General features: G+C 45.0%; 1 protein-coding gene across 1 annotated transcript; it reads left to right on the top strand.

The window, feature by feature from the left end:
* Positions 1-7,871: 7,871 nt before the first annotated feature.
* On the top strand, positions 7,872-20,505 carry LOC144135103 (uncharacterized). Its single transcript, XM_077667858.1, has 5 exons — positions 7,872-8,050; positions 11,134-11,270; positions 11,337-11,404; positions 18,253-18,336; positions 20,360-20,505. Exons 1-5 carry the CDS (start codon positions 7,931-7,933, stop codon positions 20,488-20,490), a joined length of 540 nt encoding a protein of 179 aa, XP_077523984.1. The 5' UTR covers positions 7,872-7,930; the 3' UTR covers positions 20,491-20,505.
* Positions 20,506-20,712: the final 207 nt, after the last annotated feature.

A 20,712-nucleotide genomic window follows, 5' to 3' on the forward strand; every position in this document is an offset into this window, starting at 1 on the left:
CAGCACACGGGCTCCTTTTGCGTCTCGCCTCCATCGAAACGCGGCCGCCGCCGTCGGATTCAACACCGGGACTCCTGATCAGTAGCAGAGCGCAAAAAAAAATATTAGTTGAGTTGAGTTGTGTTTATTTCCACAAACAAGGAGATACAATGGTTGTGGAGGATTCAAGGGGGAAAAGATGCTCAGGAGCAGCTTGGCCGGCCCCAAGTACCGTTAAAGTGGCTGCTGCAGCAGAGCGGATAGAAGGATTATGAATAAACAGAGTGTTAAAACAAAGGCAAAACAACAAACGCAAAAAGACAATTCAAACAGTAAAAGAGAAAACAAAACAAAATAAAAAGCGCTGTACACAGCTTATCACAGAACACAGTCATGCGCACATAAATATTTCAAGCAAGTTTCTTACAAAGCAAGTGAGCACGTCGATGTTACATTGAGTAAGGTAATTTACTAACTTCGGCAAACTGTAGCTTAACATTTGGTGACCATAATTAGTTCGCTGATGAGGAACACACGAAGTTTCCGGAGATCGATTCGTGTAGGGAGCTACGCGTTTTGTGAGATTAGCGTGAGCGCAAAGATTACCTATTCTTTCCTTTGTGTCTTTACGGTAGGATAAAGCCAGGCGATGATTCAATAAGGCGGGAAGTGTCTGGGTTCTAAGATTATTGAAAAGGGGAGCAGAATGAAAGTTGTGAGGCTTATTGCAAATGAGGCGGAAAAATTTTTTCTGAATGATAAGCAGTCTCTGAATGTTTGTGCAAGTTGTTCCCCATACAAGACTGCAGTAATAAAGATGGCTGAGGAAAAGTGCGTTATATATTAAGAGTTTTACGGAAAACGAAAGACATCTGACAGAACGGACTAAACCCAGCACCTGAGACAGATTAGCGATGAGAAAATTTATATGAGAGTGCCAGGACATGTTATGATCAAAGTGCATGCACAAACATTTGAATTTTCGAACAACTATGGTGTTAAAATATTCAGTAGTATATCACTAGACAACGCAGTGTTCATGTTTTTTGGTTGAAAGAGTAAGGTTTAACAGTCCGTTTTCAATAGCCAACAGATGAAACTTAGAAAGCACGTGGTTAGCAAGTAGGGTTAGGTCATCTGAAGATTTGGAGGAGAAGAGAAGTTTGGTATCATCAACATACATAATGAAAGTGGTATTGGGATCAGTGTTAGTGAGATCGTTAACGAAAATGGTAAACAATAGAGGACCCAAAATGCTTTCTTGCGGGACACCAATAACAAAAGGAAGGACGTTGGATGATGTACCATTCACATGCACAAACTGCCTTCTATGACTAAGGCATGATTTACCGGTGAGAAAATAAATGTGAGAGTGCCAGGACATATTATGATCGCAAAAAAAGATTTTACACTACTCATCCTCGCACTCAAAGCTAGGTAAACGAAGCATTGTAACAGCCGCCTTGAAAAATGCTATATCTAGATCATGCTGCCATCAAATGCAAGTCAGCTTCAAAAGCCAGATAATGAGGCTGGGAATGGCTGGTTTTTCCGGAACACATCATGTGCGCAGGGGTGGAAGAGATGCTTGCCGACTTTCAACCAAGAAGAAGAATGTGCCTCACGTAAAAATGTGCACAACCGTGTTTTTGTCGTAATATCTTATGTACATAAGTTATCGCACAACTTGAAAAGGATAGCCGGGAAAGCCGGTGTGTGAGTCGTTTTTTCCGCTCCTAACAAATTGCAGCGTATTTGAAAGAAAGCCAACTGTGAGAGAAAGCCACCTGCACATTGCGACAAGAACCATGAATTCCGTTATGTGCCGTGTCGACAAAAATGTAGTGTAAAAAATTCAGCTATCTTGTGGACAATGGTGCATAGGACAAACCGGGTATCGTGTGAGTGAACGCTTCAGAGAACATGAACGCTCCTTGGCACTACCCCCCAAAACTAATCTTGCCTTACATTAGCTTGAGCGCAAATGCACCCCAACTTTGCGTATGACAACTATTTTTTACAGGCTTAGAGACCAGCGCACGCGGGAGATGGTTGAGGCGTTCACGATTCGAGAAAAGCAAGAAAAGTGCCTGAGCAACCATCTCTTGCACTCAATCAAAATGAAATAATTATCTTAGCGTCAGTGTGACTGGGGCTAGTTTTGCCTCTTTCCTCCTTGCTTTCTGTTTTGTTGAAGTCCTCAATCAGCGATGCAATGCAACACGTTGATTGTGCTTAGCTCCTCATATTTATTGTGCTATCACAGCAATAAAATCATCAGTCGTAAGTCAGTCAGCGCCTGTGTCTGTCCGCTCCTTTAGTCCCGTCTTTTTGCGCTGTACCTTTTCCTGCGAAATTTACCGACTAGCCCAGACTAATACCCTTTTGCATAATTTAATTAAGTTGAAGGTGATTCCACGAATATCATTGTAAGACAATTTGGAAAGCAGAAGTTTATGGTCAATAGAATCGAATGCTTTGAACCAGACGACAAATACTGCGTGTTCCAAAAGAACATGTTTTGCTCGAATTAATATTGCTGGAGGGGTTGCATGCTCAAGGGGCCAATGTTCAGAGCTCAAGGCCACTGAAAGTGAACTGACTTATGCGAAATTATTTTCATACTATTGCCTAAGAATGACAAGAGGGGAATTTTGCTGCGAACGCTTCGCTCTGTCTTCAGCCTTGCGGTCACATTTGCAGCTTTAGTTCATGTGGGGTCATTGTTATAATGGAAACGGTGGCAGTCGCATGAGTTGTTAGATCTCCGAGCGAGAGGTTTCGTTTCAGAAGTGAACGGCGGCACACTGCGTGATTTTCAGTGCAGGAGAACTGTAGAGCACGTGATTTTAACATTACGTTGTCGTAGCTTACAACGGTGGCTGATCGTCATATATCTTAGAGAAGGCGAAGAGCATTTTGTATTTCGCTGTGATGTTTTTCATGCGCCTGAGGTTAGAAACACTCGTGCGTTGCACGTGATGATGACTTTCCTTGGGGCTAAAAAACTGTCTTGTATTATGTCAGCAGTCGATCGGTTTGTGGACATGTTGCGTGCGTGCCGCTTTCATCATTTTGATATTGAACTGTAACTTGGCTTAAAAACGGATTTCAAGCAAAAGCATCCTCAAAAGCACGAAGCTCATCTCACTTTGAGTACACAGCACTTTCAACAATCAGACTTGCAGACACTCTACGTTACCGATGTGATCAGCGGCTAGTCAGCGCGCGCTGAAAAGACAAATTGCTACAACAGGCTTTTCTAAAGCGGAAGTTAATTTTACCTCTTCGTTAGAACGTCATACCGGTACTATGTGACGTGTACCAAAAACAAAGATGTAGTGAAGGATGCTCTTGGACTTTCGTGTCGCCTATCCAAATCAACACTTTGTTTTTTCATTTCATTCCATTTGCAGTATCGCCAGCGATTGCTTATAAAAGCCCTAAAACCTTAGAGCACCATTTCTATAAAGTAGGGGGGGGGGGGGGGCACATAAGCTCCGCCTTTAACGGTAAGACGCGAAAGCGGCTCCTCTTGCCCACGCAGACGCAGACACTGTTTCCTATTTCGCAGTAGCAATCATTATGTGCAAGACTACGCGACAGAGATATAAAGCCCCGCATTAACCAAGCCGTAGGAGCTGCCTCCGTGGCTCAGCAGTACCGTGTCTCAATCGCAGCCCAACGGTCAGGGGATGCAGCGATGGGACTGCTGCGTAGGACCTTGAGATGCGACTCTATAGTAACGCGGCTCTTCAACTGCTTAGTGTTTATATGAGGTTGAGTTGGAAGACGGAGGCCGACGACCCGTGTTTTTGTCGCGTTGCTTGCGGTTCTTCTGATATCTGAAGAACTAAATCTCTACTGCAGCCCATCCTCAGGAAACACGGCTGACGCAGGCACGAGACGCGGCAACTGCCGATCAGGAGCCATCCCTTGTTCGCTCTAGGTCTGCGGCGGTAACCCGCAGGAGTAAGGACAAGGTGACAGGGAGGCACAGGAAAACATGACAAATATTCTCATTATTCACATCTTGGAGCAGTAAAAGAGACCCTAAAGGATGAAAGACGACGATGAAGGAAATACGGCGGACGAAGAAGTCGGGCGCTCTTAAGAAGCGCTTTCTCCTCCAGCAGCCGCCTTTTACCAACACTGAGCAGGGCTTTTCGCGCGCGCTGCCTTTGGGTCGTGACGCTGAAGCTGCCTGATCCCAAGGCTGGTGCTGGTGGACTTCCTTTGCCTTTTGTACATCGCGAGTATCCGCAGTGAATCAGACGCGACCACCGACCGGTTCTTGGAGCCGCCCCGAGCCATCAGGACCGGCAACACGGAGATTGTCAAAGGTACCCGCCGCAGTGGCTTAGTGGTTAGAGCGGTCGGCTACTGATCCGGAGAACCCGGTCTCGAACCCGACCGCTGCGGCAGCGTTTCGATGGAGGTTAAACGAAAATGCTCCCGTGTTCTGTGCGATGTCCGTGCACGTTAAAGTTCCCCAGGTGGTCGAAATTATCTCGAATGTCTCCACTACGGCATATCATTCATCCTTTCTTCCTCTCAGTCCCTCCGTAATTATGCCATCCCTTACGTGGCAGTTCAGGTCTCCGCCGAGATGTGAGACAGATACTGCGCCATTTCCTTTCCCAGAAAACCAAATTTCTAGGCCGTGACGGTGGCGACGAAACCAATGCCGCAGGTAAAATTGGTTTTGAGGGAAGGAAATGGCGCCGTAAATCTTTCACATCTCGGCTGACACCCGGACGGCGCTATAAGGAAAGATATAAAGGACGAATGAAAGAAGAAAGGAAGCGATGAGCCATTGTGGAGGTCTCTGAATAATTCGACCACTTCGATATATTTTACATGTTCTGACATCGCACAGCACATGGGCGCCTTTTGTGTTTCGGCTCCATCGATACGCGGCCGCCGAGGCTGCGTTCGCACCTGGTATCTCCGACTTGGTAGCCGAGTGCCCTACTGAGCCGGTGTTTCCGGGTTCGAACCCGCAAGTTCAGCCGACGGCGAGCTTCTGACGAGAGGGGATGGTGTGACGTATCTCACCAACCTGGACGGCCTTTGCGTCGCCGCATGCGCTGCTCGTTCACTGAACTTGTATGAGAACGGCACTCGTGGTTGCTTCGTCGAATTCCGCCCCGGGGCGCTGACGACAAGCGGGAGTCCTCGGTTTCTCTACCTTGCCAGGCGTAGGCTAATTCTGGTATGTGATCTCTTCGAGTTCCAAGGCGACCCCGATAACAACACGATTCACGCGAGGAGACGGACGGCAGAAAAGCATGTGTGCGCCGAAAGGCCGTGAAGGGGAGGATGCGCCGTTGTGAGCGGAAAATCACGGGCATGTCTCTGGCAGGTGGTCGGGAGAAAGCAACCTAGGGGGCAGCTTTGACAAGTAGGTCACGTAACCTAGTGATATAGCACAACCTGCCCACCGGACAGTGAGCAAACTGGCCAATGCTGCAAGTGGCAGGTAAATTAAAAATTCGTCGCTTGGGAAGAGGAACCTGGGCTGCACAAGGCTCACTGGTGGCAGCACCTGTCATCTCAGGGCAGTGGCGCATCGTTTAACACCACCGCTGCTCCAGGTGGGCTATGCGGTCTCCCATGCACCTATGAATGGAAAGTAGAGAATGACCTTGTGCATGTATGAGAATTAACCCATCATTCAATAGCGTTATAGGCGTAAGTCGGAGCTTGAGTGTCCCCTCCAATTTTTTTTTCTAGGTCGGATAGGGAAGGAGTAAGGCAAGGAATAAAGGAGCTAGTGAAAAAAGAAAGGAAGAAAGAGGGGGCGTAGCGGAAGTTTCCGGTAACAATTTCAACAACCTCGGGATCTTTGACGTGTACTGACATCGCAGAACACATTGATGCCTTTTTGCGTATTACATCCATCGTTTCAAAGGAGTGGTGGCAAGCTGAGCAGTCTGCCCGCCGTGTCGGGCAGCAACTCAGTTATCCATGAGAGGCTGTTCAGGGAGAGCAACCTTGATTGCCACCAAAACCAAAGCAACTGGAATAAATCCAACTGATGGCAGCAGCTGCCATAGAAGCTCAGCGGTACATCGCTTGTGCGCTGCACCACTGCGCCAGTAGATGTAGGAACACTCTCATGGATCTATGAATGTAGAAAATGGCCTATTTTGCATATATAGACATTGACGCATTATCGCTGTCCGAACGGTTGCCACCCGTAAACTCTGGATCTGAACACTGTAACCGAAGTGAAATCCGAACTGCTCGCGCACCTAATTCGTGTTTCGCCTAACTACACAAATCGAGAACCTTTTTTTTTAAAATTCTTGTGGGAATAGTTTGATTTGGTTAATGATGTTTTTGTCTCAGTGTGACTCAGGCTATGAGGGATGCCGTAGTGGAGCGCTCGGGATAGTTTTGACCACTTACAGTTCATTAACGTTCACTGACGTCGCAGAGTACACGGGCTTTAAGCAATTTGCCTCCATCCATATGCGATTTCATGGCCGGGATTGAACCCGCGTCTTTCGGGTCAGCAGACGAGGACCATAACCACGCCTTCACAGCGGCGGCTTGTGTAATGCTTGATATGTTGTGGGCGTTTGTTCATATTTCAGCCCCGTTTGCTTCCTTTACCTCTTGTGATGTCCAGTTTCTTTTTCTTTTTCTGTTTTTTTCTGTTCTCCTTTTTCGTCGCCTACTTACGGATTCTTGCTCACGGTGCAAGCACCCACGGTAGCGGCGTTTTAAATGAACAGTAAGAACTAGTACCAAATAAACCACATATTTAAGGTTTCATTTTAAAGGCGCAATGAAAGCTTTGACAAGAGTGCCATTGCACATGACATTTTTGTCTGCTTCAAGTGGGGTCAGAGAACATTCTTCCAAGAAGTCATTCCCAGAAACTGCGGTTCGAGACGCTGAGCAGCAGGCGTGGAGAAAGGATGTTGGATGTATATTTACCGATTAGTACCCATAATGCCCTCCGCCTAAGTGACGCATCTAGCTCGCTTCGATCATCTCACAGACCGGTTGAGTTTTCTGACACTGACGCAGGATTTCATATACATTATTGCTGCGTCTCACAATATTGTTCTCCCTTTCTCTATATCTCTCTCACCCTTTGTATAGAGTAAAAGGCGTCCTATAGACCACGAAACCCTAGAGAATGTGTTACAATGGCAGCGTTCATGATATTAAGATTGAATATACCACCGCCAAGGGGACCTTGACCCCTTCATCAGCCTAAAGGGGGGGGGGGGGGGGGGCATCTGGTATAACCAGCGTAAGTGGTGGTTGCGACACGCGTCTCTTCTTTCAATCTATCCTCTCACATCTTTCAACTCTCCTCTGTCTGCACGTGGCAGCGATTGTGACCCATCACGAGCCAGTGTGCGGGCCCGTGCACTCTCATTTTCATCCTTCCTTTAGTCGCCACATCAACACAACATCAGTCTAAAGCCTGGTGGTCTTCATGGTGGCAGCCAACAAGAGAATTATATTGTGTTCCAGCGGTTATAAGCTTAAGTTATACGTTAGAAAGCAATAAAATAGCGACGCGTCCACAAAACATGCTGACGCCCTGCACTCTTGGGGCGGCAGCTACACATGCCCTTCAGGACACTGCCTCAAGTGCCTATCATTAGCATTTTAAAGCATGTGTGCGTGTCGTGCGTGAAGCAAGAATGTAAGCTGTCAGTATTTCTTTACTTAATGCACTGCAAGAGATTATTAACGCGCAGAGAAAAAAAGAACTTAGTTTAGAGAATAGTAACGCTCTCAATCACGTGTTCATAGGGTGTAGAAAAAATGATTGTGAATAAAAGAAACAATAAAATTAAAATAGGAAAATAGCGCGGATAAAATATTGCCTGCTGCTGGATTCAAGTTTCTTTACTTGGAAGAGGTGGTATAAAAGGGAGCTGTGCTCTGTGAAGCAAGTGAGTGAACTCCTTAACTATTGGCTATGGCGGTGACCTTAATATTTGCAGGCGTATTCCTTGCATGCCAATTGGGTTCCGTATGCTCATCCAATGCTAAATTCAGTATTAGCAATCCTGGCTCGGCAGTTCTTGATATAACGGAGGTAATGTACGCAATTTGCTGCAGTTATCCGCATATTTAGTTTTGTGCAAATTGCTGTAGTTAACAACCCGCCGCGGTGGCTCAGCGGTTAGGGCGCTCGGCTACTGAACCGGAGTAGCCGGGTTCGAATCCGACCGCGGTGGCAGCGTTTCGATGGAGGCAAAACGCTACGGCGCACGTGTGCTGTGCAATGTCAGTGTACGTTAAAGTTCCCCAAGTGGTAGAAATTATTCCGGAGCTCTCCACTACGGCACCTCTTCCTTTCTTCGCTTAGTCCCTCCTTTATCCCTTCCCTTACGGGGCGGTTCAGGTTTCCGCCGAGATGTGAGACTGATACGGCCCATTTGCTTTCCCCAAAAAACCGATTTTCATTTTTTATTTAACATTTGCTATCTACAATGATATTCCCATGTTGTCAGCACATTTCATATGTAGATGTTCTCATTTACTTTAATATTTTTACTCTGCTCAAACGCACAGATAAGGCACTAACAGCTACAGCCCACACTGCTGACTCCGATAGCGAACCTAGCGAACCGAATTTCTCCTTCATTGTTCTCCTGTCACCCGCCCATCTTATGTAACGGGCTAAATACTTTTGAGAGATTTATATTAGCTAAGCGTGCCGGAAAAGCATTGAAGGTAGAAAGGTCTAAAACATTTAAGAGCACATACAGTAAACATTTGCTACAGTTGGGGCCGCCTTGTAGATGACAGACTAAAGTACATGGGTTCAAAGAATAAAATTCAAACCAAATGATCACTTTCTTGGTATCTGCGTTGAAGCTGTTAGTCAAGTCGCTACTAATTTATGTAGTTAAATAATCGCGGTGTTAAGTATTTATAGAGAAAGCAATGCATGTCTTTCTGTTTCTTAACGATGTGTATGCTGCGTGAAATCTTCCACCTAGCGCCTCTGGTTAATTAGGAACAAATGAATGTTCACACACATAAATAAGGAGTACAAATAATTTGTATTTGCCAATAATGAGCACCAATGAGTAAGCCGGGTTATGGAGTGAACTATATAAAACATTGTACTGTGAGAAGCTTTATAGATATACTTAATGTTAAACGAGAAGCTGTTATTGTGATTTGAACAAAAGTGGAAATTTTAGGCAGGCATCTTGAAGGGCACCCGCTATTACCTCAGTTAAGGGTGGCTAAAAGTCAGTGAAAGATGCGAATTGCGATCGTGGTTTTATATACTTCTCTAAGTGTTTATTAGATTCGTGAGCTTACCAAGTAATGGGAGTATTCACAAGTTGATAATAATACAGTACCCGATCTAGTGCGTTTAGAAGTCTAGCAGACTGTCTCTGTTCAGAAGTTATCATCCGTGTTCCCGTTTATTTTACGTGCGATCTAGGCGAGTTGTGTCTCACAGGACAGTGATTCGTAGAAGCCATGCCGAAAAGACTAAAATAGGCTGATTTAGTCAAGGTGGAACATTGGGCCTAATAATATAATGTGCTCTAGAAGCTTGAAGGCGTGCCACTCACCGTGGCAAGCTCTGCCCGAAACCAGCCAACAAGTGACAAAGCAGGATTGTTTGGTGCGCAGCTTTCGCCGGCCGCAGGCCATAGAATGGTTCGCAGTCAAAGGTTTGCAAGCACAACAAACTATATACAGAAAAACATACATGTGAAGGCAAAAGATGTGCTTGTTATGGCACAAATGACGGAAGCCAACAACCAGTGACTGTTGGCTTCTGTCATTTGTATTTAGCAAAGAGACGATGCAGAGGAGTTCCTAACTCGTAAAAACACATACAATGTTATGTACAGAGCAATGCAACACATGAATCGCAATACTTCGAAGGGTCGACAATACGAGAGGGAACTTGCAACTGAAATGCACTAATACAGGAGAGAGGAAAGCGACCACAACCCCATTTTTTGCACCCGGCACTGTGACATTCCGACTACCGGAGGGTCCCGAGGGGCCATCCTGAAGATTGGCACGCTCTGTCTTGCTCATCCGTGGCTGGGCGAGAGTGGTGTCGGCCCAGGAGCCGTGCAGGCGTGCTTTGACCAACGCAAAGGGCTGTCCGACGGCGTTAAACACCCTTGATATTTAGTGGGCACGGGGTCTGTGCTAATTAGCTCCAAGGCAGGCGCGCAGATGCACATAGCATTAACTGTACAACCACTCTCTCACCCTCCCGACGGGGCACACGTAGATATTCGGTCAGGTGTGGAGAGAGACTTCCAGAAAACTCGAGATGGTTCCTCCCGACAGGGAGCCGCCGCTGGAGAGGTTTTTCTCTCTCTGTTGGAATTGAGTGACGTTTTCTCCAATCGTCTCGAATCGTCGACGGCGCGCGTAGGCGTGATTACTTCCGCGCCGCGCCAGCTTGCTAAATGTGCACTGTTTTTTTTTTTGTGACAGTAACGCAAAAAAGGGGTCGTCAGAGTTTTTAAATTTCCCCTCGCAGCGTACATATTTAAGGTGTTTTCCTTCATACACCTTGCCACAGTTACGGCAAGCATTTAAACAAGCATGCGCTAGCTAAACTGAATGTAGACGGAAAAACTTGTATGTAAGCTTTATGTAGAAAAACATTTACACCGTGTAACCTGTTTGTCGAGAATTATTGATACTGTTTTGTGGAGATGTAAAAAAGACAGTTTAAATTTAGATATCCAAAGTTCGTACCGTGGGCCCTCGATAATTCGGAAGTTTGCACTGACAGTGGCCTTTTGTGAAGCAGTTGCATACATAATTGGCAAAAAAAACTTAATTTCAAAACTTCGGGTAGCGCAAGGGTTGATTCTAACGGGCCACCCAGATCTCCCCAACAGGCTGATAAAACAGAACAGCGTGCAGGTTCCCCTCTCACTTTGTGGCAAACGAAAACACTGCTCTAAACATCGTGCCGGGTCGTCTACTCTCTTGCTCATGGTTTTGGCGCTGCTGCTGGTGCCTGGCCAATGCGCGGTGTGCCATTATTTAAGGCAATCATTTGGCATGAACGTAGAGTGGCAATCTTGTTTTTGCGCTCAAACCACTTTTGTGGGAAAAATAAGTGGCCATTGCAAGGTATTTTTCTTGTCTTGGCTTTGAGATACATATTTTTTTCAGTTCCTTGGAACACCTGAGCCGATATGGACGTACGTTTCGAGTACAACAAGTAAAATCAAATGCCAAGTGGATGTAATGGTAAATATGTCCAGAAAGTACATTAATTTTGACAGGTCCTACAACACGACAAGGAAGAGGTAGAGTTTGGCAATTTGTGTGAAGTATTCTACACGTAAAGTCATCTTTTCCTTTTTCCGTTACAGGCTGACAAAGCTTATTAAAGGTGTTTTTACAACGACCCCTCTAGATACGCTCTTCTTTGCTGGCACCGGTTCGTATAAAAATTACATTTTTTCTGGAAATCAACGCGCTGTGTCATGACAACGCGCCCCCATTTAGGACATGCAGTTCTAAAACACTCTTTGGGAGTAACGGCTTTGGAGTAAACACACTCTATATTTTAATGTTAGGTCATTTATGCCACCATATAATGTACATTTATTCGCTCACAAAAACTCAGTACTGAAGAGTTCGCTGCACATAAATTTTAGTGATTGTAATATTCTGTCAATAATGAAACCCATTCAACAGATAAGTTTTCAAATGCGCTGAAAGAAGCTCAAATCTTCACTATGCTGACCATGGTCTACTTTTATTGAAACATTAAACGTGCATATTATGTACATGGCTGCCGAAAGGAGCAGAGGAATTTTAATAAATATTACTGAATAAACGGTCCATACAACACAAAAAAGAAAGTAACGAAAGAGTGAATTTTACTAAAGGCACCTCTTCAATTATTTAAACGCAACATGGCGCCTCAAGGCAATGTGTACCTGGTACCCTAACTGTTGACTCCACTTCTGCTATATAGTTATCATTTAAACGAAAAGCACTTGTCAGTGTAGTCTAAAACCTCTAATTCGTTTCACCGCGTAAAGGTGTCTAAAAGAGTGATGTACCCTGGGGTTACCAAAAAACCTCTTTACCGATTCAAAAATCCCTAACTTGAACAGAATTTCTGAGTAGCGTGTCAGAAAATATTTCTTTTAAGTTATTTTTAATATTCTTTGCTATTCGGACGTTTATTAATGACCAAAGTACTGGAATCATTTACGCACTTTTCGCAGCGATTGTTTGTTTTATCTTAGACCCCCCACCAGGTATTTTAAGCAGGGCGACCCGAATCAAAATGTGGCCGCTATCACCACCACACGCCAATTCTTAAAAAAAAAAAAACACTTGTTAGAAAGCCGCGTTGAACCCTTTTCAATTTAAATGCAGTTTTTTGCAGCAGGAATGGAGAAATTTTGCAAATAATTCACAACAATTCATATATGGAGCATAGCTTCTACATTTCGAGTACTCGTAAGCTTAAGAGGACTACTGTATGTACAATGAGATTGATCGATGCCGTCGCATATGTTATAATTCTTACTGAGGAAACTGGGGGAAAAAAAAAGCAGTGGTTGGGAGGTCGTATTGGTGGCCGACCGGAAGTTCTGGGCCGCGAAGAAGCCAGTAAGGTGACTAGCGCAGCAAATTGCACATTGATGATCAGGTGGCGCCGCTAGAAGGACATCACACGCCACAATTTTGCAATTGCACTCAGGCGAACAACTCGACATAAAAAAGCACACAAAACAGAGCAACGCGGAAGTGCGCTTCTTAATGACTGTAATGTTATCAAGACAAACTAACCCTGCGGCCAGATCGATGTTTTATTAGCAAACTAAGTAAGATTTAGCGAGAGTTTGTTATGAAAGCAGCAGAGGGAAAAATTACCCATCTTTTTAGTAACTCATAGGATTCCGATGCAACTCGTGAATATTTCCTTGAAGCCCAGTTTTAATAATAATAATAATTGGTTTTGGGGGGAAAGGAAATGGCGCAGTATCTGTCTCATATACCGTTGGACACCTGAACCTCGCCGTAAGGGAAGGGATAAAGGAGGGAGTGAAAGAAGAAAGGTAGAAAGAGGTGCCGTAGTGGAGGGCTCCGGAATAATTTCGACCACCTGGGGATCTTTAACGTGCACTGACATCGCGCAGCACACGGGCGCCTTAGCGTTTTTCCTCCATAAAAACGCAGCCGCCGCGGTTAGATCAAAATTAATTCTCTGAGAACGAACAATTCTCTATATGCAATTTTCAATGTCTCACTTAAAGCGTGTGGTCTGAGCGCATGCATACACTATCAATTGTAACGAGCCTAAATGGCCGCTAAAAAAGAAAAGTAAGCTGTACTACGGTAGAGTGTATTACCTTTTAGGGGCAGATAATGCTGCCCGATTTCCGCAGAAGATATCGATCACTGATTATACGGAATGCTTATTATTGGCAACGGAATGGAGGCGTATTGAAACATCAAAGTAAAGTACCTTAATTCAAGTTATGAAAGCAATAAAGCTTTTAAAGACTGCAACTGAATTTCATGAATTAACATTTGGAGGTGTTTTATACCGTCGTTTCATCTTTGTATTTGATTCATAGCAGTTCGCCTATTTTAAAGAGAGAATTCGTGTTGCCACCCATAAGTGCTTCGTATTTTTATTGACGATAATCTACCCCAGAGCATGCGTAGCATACCCTGCCCGTAAATGGATGTTTGGGTAGCAGAACTGCACTACCTTTTTACTCCTATATAGGCCCATTTTCGTTGAGAGTGGAGAATCACCATGGAAGAAGTGGGAGTCGGCCGGGACTAGAAGTGATCGTCGCCCAACACTCTCCCTTGTCATTACGTTGTTCCGATCGGAAGTTTCGTGCGCTACGGATTGCTTGGGCGGCCAGTAGGTGCGCGCTGCTGCACAAATCCAAAGAAAGAAACTATGTTTATCCGTTCGGCTGCGATATGGCCAGCGCCTACAAGAAGCGGTGCGCATGCCGGGAGGGGCGCCACCATCACTACTTTAGCGATGTATAGCTTTTCGCCAAAATCCTAAGGCAAGCAGAAAAGAAGCTCCCAGACTGGCATCCCTGGCTTGAAAACCCGACACGCAATGCGCTGTGAGGGTCCTAGAATTCCGGGCCACGAATTGACGCGCTCATGCAATCCAGCCGAAGCGCGCGTGTCGTAAAAGCCTTTTCCCGAGACCGCAGCGGTGGCCTAGTGGTTGAGCATCCGCCTCGCATGCGTGAGGTGCGGGGTTCGACCCCCAGTGCCGCCGGGCACCCACCGGTGATACAGATACAATGGGTACAAGCTTTCCCCTGATGCCTGATGCTCGGCTTTTCTCGGTGAAAGGCTTGGAAAATAGGCCTTTGACCCCACCTTGTGAAGCGAAAAATACCTTGTGTCATGGCACTGTTTGGCCATAAATACCTTTGCGCCATAAATATGCATAATCAAAATCAGAAGCCGTTGCCTTTGGAGCATCGATTCAAAAGGAAGTTGAAACAAGTTCTCTGTAACTCTTCAACAGGAGAGTAACTCTTTGTGACTGATAATAGGCTAACTCTAAATGTCGCACTCTGTGAACCGAAGTAGGGGACGAAGCCCAGAAGATGCGTTTTTCTTGGTTTTGTAAAGATTCTCGTCATATGATGACATGACGACTCCCCAAAACGCTTCCAGTGGAAAATTAGCGGAACCTTTGGCGAGGTGTTTGAATTGGTGCCCTTGCTTAAGCGGCAGCGCTTGTAGTAACTATTTTTTGCGTTCATTACGAGCTAGAAACGCGGAGTGAATATTTCAAGAAAGAGGACCCCAAAACTCAGAGGTGGTAGCCGCACCACAAACGGATGTGAAATTTGCCATTCGTTGGTCACTAGATTCAACAATAAGAAACAGCATAGTGAGAAACTTGTTCCCGCTTTTAAGAAAAGCGCACACATCACTACCTAGATTTTAGCAGAAGAGGCTGTAGTCTTGTAGGCTACCATCGAACTACAAGCTGGGGTTATGTGATAAGAGTAATTTTTTTTTATCAGTGTACTTAGGATTACATGTTTAATTCGCTAATTATAAGGTGTTCGTCTTAATCAACTGAGACTGCAGCACCTATGTGGGCACACAAGATGCAAAAAAAATGCGGCAGGGACAGATCAAACTGCTTGGGTAAAAGAAAAGACACCCACCGACACACACGCTCATTTGTGACACCACCTGGAAAGCTGCAGTTCAAACGGTTGCATCAAAATTGTGATATAGAAACTCTAAAAGGGTATATGATTGAAGGTTCATATGTCGTCAGTTGGAATCCCTGTCACAAGCGAGAGTCCAACTTCACTAGCGCATGTAAGCTGCATGCATCGAAAAATCGTTTCGAACCACCCGGAGGGCTGTACGACATACGGCTGCGTCCGAATTGCGGCACGAATGTCGGGAAAACTGGTGCCACATTGAGGTCAGCCAGTGGGGTTATATTATTGGTTTGGTGTATAGGTAGGTCAGCCAGTGGGGTTATATTATTGGTTTGGTGTATAGGTTTCATCGTCCCAAATCGGCTCAGGCTGTGAGGGGCGCCGTAGTGAAGGGCTCCGGAAATTTCGACCACCTGTGGCTTCTTTGACGTGCACTGACGTCTCAGAGTACACGGGCCTCTAGAATTTCGCCTCCATCGAAGTTCGAAAGCCGAGTCTGGGATCGAAACCGCGTCTTGCGGCTCAGCAGCCGAGCGCCACAAGCACTGATCCTCGCGGCGAGGGTAGGTATATACTGGAGAACGACATGTGTATGGTTGTCTGAAGTGCGGTGCTCGGCTTGATGTGTGGGTCATATGTCCGCTGGATGATGTCAGCCTATCTTTCAAGCCATAGCTCAGATTATTTTGCACCGTCTGCGGATACACACAGGCAGCCGCCTTTTCTCTTAATGGCTCTACTAATGATTTCACAATAAAACAAGGGATTTACAATATCGACCTTGTTTTTTTTTATGGAAGCTCAAACCACTTAGCGGTACTCAACTCTCGCGCAGAAACGTGGAGGCTAACAAAAATGATTCAGCTTAAGTTAAGGAGAACGCAGCGTGCTATGCAAAGAAAAATTATAGGTGTGACGTTAAGGGACGGAAAGCGGGCAGAGTGTGTGAGGGAACAAACGTGGGTTACTGACATCCTAATCGAAATCAAGAAGAAATGGGCTGGGGCAGGGCAAGATAGCCGCTTGTCTTCAAGGTTAACGGAGTGGATACCAAGAGAAGGCAAGCGTAGCAGAGGCTGGCAGAAGGATAGGTGGGCGGATAAGATCAAGAAGTTTGCGAGCATACGGTTGGCGGATCTGGCACAAGGCAGGGTTAATTGCACAGACATATGATACGCCTTTGCCCTGCAGTGGGCGTAGTGTGGATGTTAATGATGATGACTTTTCTTGCATGAAGTGTGGTTACGCGCCCAAAAGACAAGAAGACAAGCACGAGTCAGATCAATGGAACATGCTCAAAAGAAACCCCATACAATAATTGCACGCCCGAGAGCTCCATATTGCGTTTAGCGATCGCCCGACCAGGGGTGGTCCGCTACGCCCAGTTGTTGTAGCCAATCCTAAAGTATAAATCGTTTGGGAGCCCTATTTTCATGTTGGCAGCACAAAAAAGGGTTTATCAATATGTGTAGAAATAATGCACTAGACTGAAATGGTGGCTTAGTATATGGTCAAATATTTTTATGCGTTTGTTACTCCTCAGGTTTCAAGCGCTCTATACAGGTATTTCACCTCCGTAGAGTAGTCTTTAGTCTTTCTCAGAGTTGTTGACGGGAAAGTTACTAGAGTAAGGGGCGATTTGTGATATTAACACAAGCTGCCGTAGACAGTTCACGCCCAAGCTCATTGTTGAGATGAAATGCGGGTGTGATTACGACAATCTTTTACGGCAATAGTTCAAGCTATTCAACAATGTATCACTAAAGCTCTGAGTGATACTTTTCACTCAATAAAGCAAAAATGCATTTTTTTACACATGGTCAAAGCAGAAGAAAACTACTCTAAAACACCGCTATCAGTAGTACTGCAGAAAGCTGAGCTTGGTTTTTTTACGCGATAGCGTACACAGCTCGTTCGGCCGAAAAACCGTAGGGGTAGCAGGCTCCGCGTGTCGGAAATAATCGGGGGTTCCATACAAAAATTGTATCATGCCAACCGTATGCCGTAGGGTGTTCCGGATAGTGTCGTACCATTCACCGTTTCGCGCAGCAAAAACTTACAGCAGGAATTCGAACCGGCAATCTGTAATCCAGGGCTGTGTAAAAAAGTCGTATCATGCTAATTTGTGGTTCTAGTTATTGATGATTGATTGGTTTGTGATAGGCGATGGCGATTTAATGAAGTCATTGTAATTTATTTATTAAGAACTGAAAAATAAAAATTGAAAAAGTGGGGTTCCAAGGTGTCAAAATGTTCAGAATGAAAAGCCAGGGCTTGGTGAGTCTAATTAAAAAAATTAGAGTGCGTAATTGATCAATTAATCAGTTGAAGCAAGTGAAAAAAAAATGCTTTCAAAGGTGTCAAACTGCTCGCAATTGAAAGCCTAAGCCACTACGCCATCGCGCCATACCCTTAAAGGGAAGCTGAAGCACTTTTCGAAAAAATTGAGTTCCATGCGGCATTTAATAGTTTTTGTCCGCTGAAAAAGAATATCGCATTCTAAAATGGCGGAAATAAACGCAAAAAGCTGTTTTATGGAAGAAAACGGGCACTAGCGTCTCAGGGCGCCGAGCGAACGCCGCGAACGCCCGCGATTGGCCGGGACTGTCGTGACGTCGTCTACGTGGATCTCCGGCCAGCACCGACTGTGTTGCTGCGTAGCGTGTTGCTTCAGCTGAATTGAGAACTGTGTTTTGCAAATTATGGATCCGTCATTCACCAAAGCGCGGGCCGAAAAGCAGCAAACAAAGCAGGACGGCCGGCAGACTACCCCTGAATGGCGTCACTTCCGCCAGTTCCGTCCCTCATTTGGCTCTTCCGGAAGCGAAGAGGGCGTGTCGGCGGCGGGTTTTTAACGAACAATTGCGGCTCATTTTGCGAACAGAATCGAGAAAAAAATTTGCACACATGATTTTTAAAGTCCCTTCTTTCCAACCACAGCTTTTCATGCAATTTGAAAACCGTTTCAGCTTCCCTTTAAGGCAAAGCTTAATTTTCCTCTCCATTTTTTTTGTACAAAAAACAAAAAAACAAGGCGTGTCAGATGATCTAAAAACGTTTAGTTTTGTGGCTTTCCCATCTTCTTTGCACTCAGGCGCTACTTTCGTGTTCGAGCAGTTGGTATTCCGGAATGAAAACTACACATGCGCTGTATTCTACATAAGAGAGAGGAACGGAGGTGAGTATATTTGTTTTACTGTTTGGGGAGATCATTTCTGAAAATTTGCTAATGATATGACCAACAAAAGTTCAAGAACCCAAGAGAGGAGACAGTGAACGTGAAAAACCATCTGCTTCGAAAAAATTTTCACATTCACGCCATATTTTTGGCAAAAGCTTTCAGATATTCAACTTCACAGAAAAAAAAACGATGTATTCCGCGCTTCTAGCTATATTAGCATTGAAAAGTTACACGTCAATTATCTCAACCATGCGATAAAGAAGCACGCAAATCTGGAAAAAAATTGCAAGCTGGGCGTAGGAACTTTTACGTATTTAGAGATTCAATCTTGAGAAAGGGGCAGTATGTCGAGGAAGATTTTCATCATGCTTTGCCCATTTGTTGCAGGCAACTGGAATAGAGAAATGCATATAGGGTGTGTCACCTAAGAATTTGCAAAAATTTTAAAAATAGGCTTTTTGAGTTAGCAAAGCATTTATTTCTGTATGGCATTCTCAGCTCTGTTGTACACCAGAGTACAGCTTAGATGTGCTAACTAGTTCGCTGGCTAACTAATAATGAAAAGTTAACTTTTTGACTATAATCATTACGCTCTTTAATAATTAGGAGACGGGTTGGGAGCCGTAAACAACATCCATATCAGTTTTAGAGTTTCGATAAAGCGGTTACCCTCGGCGCTGTGAGCAAACGTATTTGGCTACATCGCACCAAAACACACGCGCTTTCGGCTTGGTTTGGTTTCTGGGATTTAACGTCCCAAACTGACTCAGGATTTGAGGTACGCCGAAGTGAAGGGCTCCGAAAATTTCGACCACATGGTATTCCTTAACGTCGACTGACTTTGCTCAGTACTCGGGCCTCTAGAATTACGCCTCCATTGAATTTCGACCGCTGGGGCCTGGATCGACCCCGCATCTTTCGGGTCAGCAGCCGAGTGCTATAACCACTGAGTCACCGCTTTCGAGAGACATTAATTCAGGCAGAGAACCTCTATACTCCACGTAACACGTCGAAATAGGCAACAGCGCCGAGAGTAACCACGCTTTGGAACTTTTAAACGCATCAAAATCTAGCACGGGAACTTATGGACTCCTCATGATGTAATTCACAATTTACAGAAGCTATATAGAAATCTGATAGAAAGTGTATAGACTGTATAAAAAACGTATGGCTGTCTTTATATATTTTTCCCAAGTATAGACTCCCTATTCCCAGAATTTCATACGAGCGACTCCTATCGAACCCTTGAGCAGTGTTGTCGGGGAGAAGATTTTTAAGATAAATTTTGGAGGATTTTTCTTCGGTTTTGGCTTCAGAGTCGAATTTAGAGGTCGCTCCAAGCTCAGCATCACCTTCACCTCCTTTTCTAATCTCTGCGTCAAAGTGCTTCCAAAGAAAGGGTTCAAAAAGCACTTTGTGTGCAGGACTCGTTCTGCGTTGAGATAAGCAAAATTTATGGGGCACGCTGGTTAACTTCTGGCAGCAGTTTGTTTCGGTGGACTCACACACACACAAACACATTCGACACACGCACACACGTACGCACACACACACACGTACCCACGCACACATGTACGCACACGCGCTCGCGCAGGCACGCACAATCGCACGCATGCTATTGCAATGTGGAGGATCTAACACAGTCTAACACATCCACTCCATGGTTTTACGGAAGTGATCAACGCCATGCTCGAGTACTGATCCATGGCTTGCTCCCGCTCCGGCAAACAAATAACAGCCCGTGCGAAGTTCCTCGGCGTCTGACCTTGGCTCTCAAAGAGCTCAGTGCACTGTCAACTCCCTGATTGCCTTTATAAAAAGCAAACGCAAGATGAGGAAAAACGCTGCCAGGCCCCGATGCTATGTTGCTTAGTTAGTTATGATGCTTTTCAATAACTAATCCAAATTTTTGCGTCTTTTTTTGTACTCGCCAGAAAAGTCTCCCGTGTTTTATAATTTACATTTGAGCAATTTTCCGCAAATTGAATTTTGATCTGCAAATGCTTTGGGTTTTTTTTAGGTCCTGGCTGGTATGACCTTCCAGTCAGAAATTCTTCAATAAGAACGGGCCCAAGTACGGAATGCATCCGCTTTTTCAATAGCACAACGAGCCGACAGACACCTATTTATTTTACTGATTGCTTCAAGTAATTTAAGCCCAGCCTAATAAGAGAGTGGTGAAAATTGGAATGAAAAAAATCCCAACTTCTGTGTATAAATGTACGCGTATGTTGCTGCTTTACTTGAATATAATTATGTGATAATTGTGCTGGTGATGTTTAATATATATTTCGTTCGGCTGTAGCCGCGTTGATATGTTGGAGGACAGAGATGGATTACAAAACGGAGTGTTGTGGTGGATGTTTCTCACTG

This window comes from Amblyomma americanum, chromosome 5, assembly GCF_052857255.1.
Source record: "Amblyomma americanum isolate KBUSLIRL-KWMA chromosome 5, ASM5285725v1, whole genome shotgun sequence".
In the NCBI taxonomy this organism is placed as follows: Eukaryota; Metazoa; Arthropoda; class Arachnida; order Ixodida; family Ixodidae; genus Amblyomma; species Amblyomma americanum.

What these genes read in the sequence shown, in the direction of transcription:
- LOC144135103 (XM_077667858.1), top strand. Translation starts at nt 7,931, where the DNA reads ATGGCGGTGACCTTAATATTTGCAGGCGTATTCCTTGCATGCCAATTG. An exon ending in GCTCTTCTTTGCTGGCACCG is followed by an intron (nt 11,405 to 18,252) that starts GTTCGTATAAAA and finishes CTTTGCACTCAG; the next exon opens with GCGCTACTTTCGTGTTCGAG. An exon ending in CATAAGAGAGAGGAACGGAG is followed by an intron (nt 18,337 to 20,359) that starts GTGAGTATATTT and finishes GGTTTTTTTTAG; the next exon opens with GTCCTGGCTGGTATGACCTT.